The sequence below is a fragment of the Mobula hypostoma genome, chromosome 12 (genome assembly GCF_963921235.1).
Source record: "Mobula hypostoma chromosome 12, sMobHyp1.1, whole genome shotgun sequence".
NCBI classification, from domain to species: Eukaryota; Metazoa; Chordata; class Chondrichthyes; order Myliobatiformes; family Myliobatidae; genus Mobula; species Mobula hypostoma.
Window position 1 is genome coordinate 10,792,939 of NC_086108.1, and position 10,295 is coordinate 10,803,233.

Sequence of the window (10,295 nt, forward strand, 5' to 3'; positions counted from 1 at the left end):
TTTTCATTTTCTACCCCCTTCTTGTACAAGGTTGGCAGATTCAGCTAAAGCAAGGTTTAGCAAGGTTCAGCTAAATTTACCACTGCAGCTAAATTCAGTACCGCAGCCCCATGATGAACCTGTGAGTCCATGGGCAGGGCCTCACCGCTGGCAGGCTGACCTGTCAATCTCACGATTGGGAACACGATTCCCCCGGCGACGTCATTACCGAGCAAGACTTCCACGCCTTTCATCGGTAATTCGGACCTCACCCCGATTGTGACTAGTCCAGAGACCAGGTTGCTTTGTAAGTGTATCTGGTGCAAAGGGACTAACTCTGTCCCTTCCCCAACACCTTTGACCTTTACCTCCCCAGTCTGGGTCTCCGAGCTAAACTCTAATACACTCTTCAGTATTAGTGACTGACACGCTCCCGTGTCTCTCCAGATCCGCACTGGAACTGGTTTTAACCCCTCCTTCACTGACACCAATCCGGCCGAGATAAACCTCTCGCGCCCTTCCTGAACTTTGGCAGACCTGTCCTTCCCTAGCGGTTCGCTTAACAGCTCAATACAGTCATTCAAAATCGTTGTCTTCCCTTTTCCCGTCTCCTTCTTTGGGGCAAAGCACCTGGACGCAAAGTGTCCGACTTTCCGGCAATTATAGCAGACGATCCAAGGAGACTTCCTGCCAGACTGCTCCCGGTCTACCTTATCCTTTTCACTAGTCCCCGGCTTACTTTCTGACTTTTCCGGCGGACTCTCCCGGCCGTCCTGACTACCCTTCTGGTAGTCTTTACTCGGGGCAAACTTCATTTTATGCGTCAACGCATACTCATCCGCTAACTTAGCAGTTGCGACTAACATGGCTGCCTCTTTCTCATCGAGGTAGGGCCTCATACCCTCAGGGACACAACCTTTAAACTGCTCAATCAGGATCAGCTGTAGCAGTCTGTCATAATCACCCTCTATCCCCTTCGAGGCGCACCAACGCTCACAATATGTCTGCATCTCACGGGCAAACTCCAAATACGTGTGGTCCCACTGCTTCCTCGCATTCCGGAACCTCTGCCGGTATGCCTCTAGGACCAACTCATAAATCCTGGGGATGGCCTCTTTCACCACCTCATACCTCTGGGCATCTTCTGCGGACAAAGCCGAGTAAGCTCCTTGGGCTTTCCCTTTCAGTACACTTTGAAGCAAAACAACCCACTTATCCCTCGGCCAGTCCTGACTTATAGCCACTTTTTCGAAGTGGAGAAAGTACCGATCCACGTCGGTATCGTCAAATGGGGGAACCAGCCTAACCTCCTGGGTCGCCCGAAACCCTCCACCTTGGTTCGGCATGAGCCCCTGTTCGGCCCTTAACTTTAACTTCTCCAGCTCAAATTCCCTTTCCCTCTGCCTCTCTTTCTCTTCTCACTCCCATTGCCTCTCTTTCTCTTCTCTCTCCAACTGTCTCTCCCTCTCTCTCTCTTGCCTTTCTAACTCTTTCTCTTTCTCCCGCCTTTCTAACTCTCTCCCTTTCTCTTCCCGCTCCAACTGCCGTACCCGGAACTCGTGCTCGAGTCTCAGTTTTTCGAGCTGCACCTGTACCGCATCTCCAGCAGGTTTTTCAATAGACACCACCCCCAGCTCGCCTTGGGGAAACACACCTTTAGATACATAGTGCTCTACGATAGCTCTGTGTATCTCCTCTCTCCTCATTGTTGACTTCCCCTTAGCAAGATTCAACCGTTTGGCCACAGCTACCAATTCCGATTTCCTGGCATCCTCTAATGCCTCCAAGGTCGGCGCCGTTATAAATTCCTCAGCCTCCATTTCTGCTGTTTGTCTCTTCTTTCTTTCAGGAATTTTAACCCAATCAATTTACTCCGTCCCAAATTTAGCGTTCAAAATCCCGGACGAGAACCCCACTTATGTTACGTACCCCGTAACTGGGTTGCCAAACCAGCAGAAATGGATCACTCAGTTGGAGTCTGGATTACTAGATCTAAGAAAGTTTTATTAAAGAAACAAGCAACACAGTAATCGAAAGGATAATAAATGCAACAGTTCAGCAATGATAAACACACGTGCACAGAATTAAGATAACAGGATCAATCAAGCTCTATCGTTGTCTAGGGGTAAATGACCAATTTCAAAGTGACACAAAAGTCCAGTTCAATTTAGTTCAGTTCGCAGTAATCGTTGCCATGGCGATGGACAACGTGGGGGGAGGGAGAGAGAGAGAACGGGAATGAATGATCATTCAGAAACGGTTTCCACTCACAGACCGGCGATATTGCTCACAAGCAGCTTCCGGGCGGGTCCTTTGTGATGTCAGCTGATGTCACCGACTGTGACCCCTCCTCCAGATGCGGTCGATCCTCTGCAGTGAACCCGGCACCCAAGCAAGGGTGGACACACACCGGGTTCCCGCTGATCGTACCATTCCACCCTGTGCGTTGTCTGGTACTTCCCACCAACTCGTGAGAGGCGCACCGCTTCCAGGGTCTCGTTACCTCGAGTGTTGTGTGTGTCGTGTGTGTCCTGCCTTAGCGAACCTGTCCGTTTTTATCCCCCTGCTGGAGTATCGCCTGTCCATCACTTCAAACAGTTCAGGGTTCAAAGGGGGAGCCACTCTTGACAATACTCAGACTGATGGCTTCTTCATTAACACCTCCAAATGCTGCTTCATTGTGTGCCTTATCTCTCCCTCCCCTGAGGACAGGTGGCAGACCACTGCTGATGCCACTGGTTCAAGCCCAGGCCAGAAAACATCTTAATTTATGTGTATTCTTGTCACAATGGTCACTGGTTCATGTTTAATAACTGTACAGGAGGCATCATGTGTCGAGTAAGCAATGTGATTGGCCTTCCCTTGTCATGAAACTTTTTCCGTTGAGCACTGGACTTGGAGAGGTTCAGAAGAACCACACCCTGTCCTATTCAGCAGAGATGTTGGGAGGGTTTTCAAGGGAGTCTCCTGTTAGGTGTATGTCCATGGTTTGTGATCTAATGGGATTGTCAGTAGAGAAGCTCAAAGGTCCATTTATTATCCAAGTATACAACTCTGAAAACCTTCTTCTCCAGATAGCCGTGAAACCAAGAAAGAAAAGAATGGCAGCACGATCATCGACCCCCAAATCCCACCTCCCCGCACAAAACAATGAACAAAAATGGAACAGGCACATCAACCCCAAATTCTCCTCACCGTGCACAGATAAATGAGATAGATCAGGCTCAAAACACAGAATACAAAAAAAAAGTCCGCAGTCCAAGCCAACATTCAAAAAGCAGAAAACCTGGGCAACATTCTCCCTTTCCATAGCAGAGAGATCTCACCAGCAATAAAAAGGTAGGCGGCCAGCTTTTCAATCTCCCTTGCCACTTTAATCAGTGAACAACGCAAGATTTAATTGGCAAAATTGAGTCAAACATCAGCTTGCAGCTTACTCGCCACGAGGTTCCCGTACGCTGACTCTACCTTCTGGAATCCCCTTGGAGACTGCTGAAACACCCATATGATTTCCAAACTTCAAATTACAACATCCAAGACAAAAATCAAATGTAAGAGGCTTAAAACAAGTGAAATATACAGTTTCATGATCTATCCAGAAAATGTTGACAAAGGAGCATTGAATGCAGGCACCATCTTGACCGGGACGAGGACCAAAAGGGCTTCTGCCCTTTATTAGTCTGGGGTAGGATTGAGAGGGGAGAGACTCAGAATAGAAGGGTGTCTCTTTATGTCAGAAATGAGGATGGATTTCTTTAGCCAGAGGATGGTGAACCGTGGAATTCATTGCTACAGACAGCTGTGGATGCCAAGTCATTAGAGATTACAGTAATAGATTCTTGATTCATCAGGGCGTCAGAAGATTATGGGGAGACGGCAGGAGAATGGGTTGAGAGGGATAATAAATCAGCCATGATGAAATGTTGGAGCAGACTCGATGGGCTGAGCAGCCTAATTCTGCTTCTATGTCTTACGGTCTTATGATCGTCATCATCTTGGTGAGAGGTGAATGACACTTCTTCGTTCTCCTGTCCCCTATCCATCAGAGATTGGTGTTTAATATTCAGTTTAAAACACAGAACAGAACCGCACAGGGCAGGCCATTTGGCACACGTTGTGCCTATCTTAGTGCCAATTTATACAAAGAATTGAAGTTGGTTAGTGTCAGGATCATGGAGAATTTGAGGGAAGTGCTTTTGGTTAAGGAACAGTGGGAGTTTGGAGCAGTCAATCTGGGAGATGCGACAGGCAAGGACCTCAGCAGTGAGGAAGGACATGGGTGAGCTTCAAAGCTGTGGATGGTGACGTGGCAAGAGACCATTTGTGGTCTTTAGGGACAGTTGTAAGTGTGTAAATCGGAAAACTGACAATACACAACTTCCTTAGAGTGTATCCCTGCGACAAAGAACAGAACAGCAATGAACAAGACATTCTATCCACAATATTGTGCTGATCCTCATCTAATTTATACTGAATGTTCTCCACCTGGGTATGATCCATATCCCTCCATGTTCATGTAATTGATGTGTCTATCTAAAAGGCAGGGTGCTGGAGTGGAGATTTGTCTCTACCAAAGGAGGTGTAAGGCTCTCCTTCCCTCTGCGAGCCTGCAAGTCACCCTTGGGTGAAGTGCAGTACTTGGGCGAGGTGCAGTACTTGCTTACCTCCCCCCCCCAACCCCCCCCCCCAGATCAAGGTCACATGAAACCATGAGAGCAGGTGGTGGATGGTTGTATGAGCAGCTGGGCAATATCACAAGTCCTGGTTATGTGATCACTGATGCCAGGCAGTCAACCTCTGAAGAGTATTAATAATAGCTGGGGTTGCCCTTTTTGTAAAGACACTGCCCAGAAGAAGGCAATAGCAAACCACTTCTGTAGAAAATTTTACCAAGAATGATCATGGTCACCATAATCACCCATATCACATGACATGGCACGTAATGATGATCATCTTCAGCTAAAAAGCTCTTAAACTTTAAACTTCCTATTTTCACTGCTATCCCTGGTTACCCATCTCAGGGGCATGTTTATTTAATCTCTGGGTAAAAAAAAAACCTTCCCTTTATGTCACTTTTAATCTTCCCCTCTCTAACCTTAAAAGTATGTCCTCTGGTGTTTGACATGGGGGGTGGGGGTGCAGTAACAAAGCGGTTACCGCCATGCTTTATGGCGCCTGCAATCAGGAATCGGGGTTTAATTCCCACTGCTGTCTATAAGGAACTTGTACGTTCCCTCTGTGACCATGTAAATTTCCTCCAAGTGCTCCAGTTTCCTCCCACATACCAAAAACAGATGGTTCAGGTTAGTGAGCTGTGGGCACTCTATTGGCACTGGAAGTGTGGTGATATTTGCAGATATAAAGCTGATCTTTATTTATATTTCCAGCATGGGGAAAGTCAACTCAGGTTTAGTATCAGTGGCATATGCCGTGAAGTTTGTCGTTTTGCAGTGGAAGTACATTGCAGTGCATCAAAAAAACTATAAATTACAAAAAGAATATGCAATGTACAGTATATATAGCTAGGGCACCTAAGACTTCTGCCCAATACTTTATTGGTCAACGTGGAGTGGAGAGCAAGTTTGTAAATCTGGTGGAAGCAAAGGGTGTTGGGAATGGTGAGGGTGGAGCATGTGGGAGTGGTGTGGGACAGGTGGCAGAGAAGGAGTGATGGGATGGGGTTGGAATTGTGCAGGTGCAGACACACCCAGCCCTGAGACACCAGGCAAGGTCATTTGATTGCAAACAGTTGGTTTATTGATCATTACAGAATGTCTCTCTGGTGCCTCCAGCTCCTTCCCCTCACTCTTCCCCTTTTTCCAACCATGATTCCCCTCTCCCTGCCCCCTTCCCACTCTCAGTCCACAGAAGAGACCAATTTCTGAATCAGGTTTATCATCACTCACATATGTCATGAAATTTGTTTTTCTTTGTGGCAGCAGTACAGTGCAATACATAATATTGCTACAGTACTGTTCAAAGGGACAAGTATCTTATACACAGCAATCAAAAGAACAGAAGTCCTGGTTATGCGACCACTGACGCCAGGCAGACAATCTCTGAAGGGTATTGATAATGGCTGGGGTCACCCGTCTTGCAAAGAAACCGCCCAGAAGGCGGCAATGACAAACCACTTCTGTAGAAAAAATTGCCAAAAGCAATTATGGTTATGTTTAGATCATGATTGCCCGTCGTATGACTTGGCACAGAATGATGATGGTGTTGATTGTGCTGAAGTCTTAGGCACACTAGCTGTATATAGGTATGTGGCCCAGTGTTGTGATTAAATAAGTAGCGCAGAAAGAGACCAAAACAAATACTGAGTTAGCATCCATGGTTTGTTTCAAAGTTCAAAGTAACTTTTATTGTCTAAGTACCTATGTGTCACCATATACAACCCTGAGATTCATTTTCCTGTGGGCATACTCAGCAAATCTACCGAACAGGATCAAGGAAAGATCAACCAGACTGCAGAGGACAACAAACCCTGTAAATGCAAATATCAATAAATAGCAATAAATAACATGAAATAACAATATAAAGAGTCCCTCAGTGAGATAATTGGTTGTGGGAATATTTCAATTATGGGCAAACGAGTGTAGTTATCCCCTATTGTTCAAGAGCCTGATGGTTGTGGGGTAGTGTCTGTCTGTGAACCTGGTGGTGAGTCCTGAGGCTCCTGTACCTTCTACCAGCAACGAGAGCAGAGCATGTCCTGGGTGGTGAGGATCTCTGATGATGGATGCTGCTTTCCTATGACAGTGTTTCATGTAGGTGTGCTCAATGGTTGGGAGGGCTTTACCCGTGATGGACTGGGCCGAGTCCACTACCTTGTGTAGGATTTTTCGGTCAGAGGCATTGGTGTTCCCATACCAGGCCGTGATACAGCCAGTCAGTACACTCGCTGATATACACCTATAGGAGTTTGTCAAAGTTTTAGATGACATGCCAAATCTTCGCAGACTCCGAAGGAAATAGAGGTGCTGTCATGTTTTATTTCCAATGGCATTTACATGTATGTTCATTGTCCGTTCAAATGTTCTGACTTGCTGCTGTTGAGTCCTGATGAAGGGTCTCGCCCCAAAGCATCGACTATCTATTAATTTCCATAGATGCTGCCTGACCTACTGAGTTCCTCCAGCACTCTGTGTGTATTGTTGCTATACCTTAGGGTCCTATGTGGGAGAAGGCAGGAGAATGTGGTTGAGAAGGTTAATAACTCAGCCATGATGGAATAGCAGAACAGAGTTAATGGGCTGAATGGCCTAATTCTGCTCCTATGCCTTATGGACTGTCTAAAATTTAAACTGGTTTAAGCGAAGTCCCCATTAACAACACTCCATTTTTCAAGAGATGAATTTGACTAACTGAAGGCTTTCTGTCTTTCAGAATGATTCCATCCACCAGTAAAACCTTCTTAGTGAATGACCTGTCTCCAGGGCGCGACTATGACCTGTGCATCCTGGCCGTCTACGACGACTGGAGCACGCTGATGACAGCGACCAGAGTGGTGGGCTGCGTGCAGTTTACTACGGAGCAGGAGTACTCCCGCTGCCACTCCATGCACACGCAGTTCCTTGGTGGGACAATGATCATCATCATCGGCGGCATCATCGTGGCCTCCGTCTTGGTCTTCATCATCATCCTGATGATCCGCTACAAGGTGTACAGCAACGCAGGTGAGGGCAAGACGCCGGTCAGCAACGTCTGCTCTCAGACCAATGGCAGTCAGCAGGGAGGCATGACGCGGTCCAGCTCCAAGCTAGCCGAGGGGTCAGGTGAGTGCACGCAGGAGATTTTCGGTGACTGCCCCAAAGGCTCGGTGACTGTGCTATTAAACCTGTCGGGGGAACAGTGCGGCAGCCCTCCGAGCAGCAGCGGAATGACAATGGACTCTCTATCTCACACACAGAGGAGGACAAAGCCGAGCCCAGACCTCCAGAAAGAGGCACAGTTGTCTTCTGAAGAGAGAGCGACCGAAGGAAGCACCACTGACTCCAGCATGTCAGTCTGTCTGATCAGGGCGAGCAAGGGTAACCTGCCCCGGAGAGAGAGGCAGATTAAGCTTGGTAACGTTCCCGTTCTGCCCTGCGAGTTCCCAAGGTCCCAGCATAGACACTCCTTTGATGGAGACTATTCTCTGTTCCAGAGTCACAGTTACCCAAGGCGGGCGCGGACTAAAGCAAGCCTGACCGGCAGCGGGCAGAATTTGAACTCTGATGAGTTTGCTCTGGAGAGCAAGAGAACGACATACGGCAGCACAGAGTGGATGCTGGAGAGCACAGTGTGAGCTGATAGGACAGCATCATGACTGGAGGGCCAGCACTCGGCCACTGGTAACCCTTGGCGGGAGGCCGCGGGCAGGGAAGCCCTTGGCGCACTTGGCAATGCCTTAAACCACCACACCACCGGACCTTGTCAGGGTAAAGATGACTGATGCACAACACCGGGGACAAGGAGGGGCCCTCACCGCACCCTCGAGTTCTTTCTTAACTTCGTCATTATGTGTCTGCAATCCAAAGCAACTGGCGTCAATCTGTGGTGCATTCTGAGCACGTCGTTTCACAGCTGCCTGGAACAACATCTGGTTTGCACTCGTTTCCGAAGAAGGCAAGGCTCGGCCATTTATTAAAACTGGAAAGTAACGGTGTATCGCATAAACGTGTGGAAAGAAATGGGGGTCAAAGATTCAGACGATTCCAGAGTGCTTTTCAGTGACTACTAATTTCATGTTTGATATTTGTTGTATCTGGCTGGCCTGGATAAATTTCTGTGTAAGTGTCTTACACTATATCTATAAAGGTATCTTGATGGAGATATTTGTATAGATATATGTATTGCTATTCTACATTTATATATCTATATAGTAAAATGAGTCGTTCCACCCATGATGTTTTTAAAGACCCCCTTGGAACACGTTTTTATATTAAAAACCTGTGCCATCACTTTCTCCAGTGTATCTTTTCTTTTGATTGTGTTGGTCAAGTTTATTGTTATTTAACTATACCGCCAAAGGAGACAATACTTTTCCAGATCCCAGGGTGCAAAGCACAGTAGTACACACAACACGCGTATAAGGTTCAAGGTACATTTATTATGAGAGAATGTATGCAGTAAACAACCCTGAGATTTACCTTCCCACGGACAGCCACCAAACAAAGAAAACCATGGACCTGTTCAAAGAGAAACATCAAACCCCCACCCCCACGCAAAAAAAAAACAAATTGCTTAAACCTCAACGAGAACATCAAACTCCCAACCCCCATCACGCAAGTAAACAAACAATTCACGCAAATGGCAACAAGAACATCAAACCCCAATCACCCCTTGCTCAAGAAAAACAAACAAAACAAATCACATATGCGGCAACAAGGAATGGGCAAAAACACAGAATATACAACATAAAACTGAAAGAGTCCACAACAGTCCATTCAATAAACCCCGACCCAGAACTTCAGTTCCATCCTCCGCTACATTACGGGACAGAGTGACCACTCGAACGCAGGGACCTTCCCTTGGGAGCAGTGAGAGAGGGAGAGAGAGAGAGAGAGAGACAGAGAGAGAGAGAGAGAGAGAGAGAGAGAGAGAGAGAGAGAGAGGGGGGGGGAGACAGGGAGAGAGAGAGAGGGGGGAGAGAGAGAGAGAGAGAGAGAGAGAGAGAGAGAGAGAGAGAGAGAGAGAGAGAGAGAGAGGGGGGGAGACAGGGAGAGAGAGAGGGGGGGGGAGAGAGAGACAGAGAGAGAGAGAGAGGGGGGGGAAGACAGGGAGAGAGAGGGGGGGAGAGAGAGACAGAGAGAGAGAGAGAGAGAGAGAGAGAGAGAGAGACAGGCACACACAGACACCTGCACCAGTGAGAGACAGAGAGACAGAAGGAGAGAGAGAGAGAGAGAGAGACACACACACAGATCACTGGCACCATCTTGACCTACAATAAATTTGGAAAGTATGAATTAAATCTACAAATGAATTACGTATACATCAACAAGATAAAGTGCATGAATTAAATATTGTAGGTTTCAGTACAAATTATCTGGTGACACTTCGAATGCGATGTGGCAGGGAGTTCAGAAGCCTAGAGGCCTGAGGGAAGAAATTGTTTTCCAGCCTGACCGTTCTTGTCTTTATGCATCAGAGTCTCCTGGTGAACACTTCACATGACAAAGGGAGGGATATCATTGAACAGGAAAAACTGCAGGGAAGATTTCAAAGTTCAAAAGTTCAAAGTAAATTTTATTATCAATGTACATATATGTCACTATATACAACCCTGAGATTCATTTTCCTGTGGGAATACTCAATAGATCTGTAGAATAATT

The 10,295-nt window shown here is 47.0% G+C and overlaps 1 protein-coding gene across 1 annotated transcript in view; it reads left to right on the forward strand.

Moving 5' to 3' along the window:
• LOC134354611 (leucine-rich repeat and fibronectin type III domain-containing protein 1-like) overlaps positions 1-8,916 on the forward strand; it is a 321,579-nt gene extending 312,663 nt beyond the window's left edge. The window contains exon 3 of the mRNA XM_063063618.1: positions 7,369-8,916. Coding sequence (XP_062919688.1) covers positions 7,369-8,269 — 901 coding nt within the window. The 3' untranslated portion in view covers positions 8,270-8,916. The remainder of the gene's footprint in view (positions 1-7,368) is intronic.
• Positions 8,917-10,295: the final 1,379 nt, after the last annotated feature.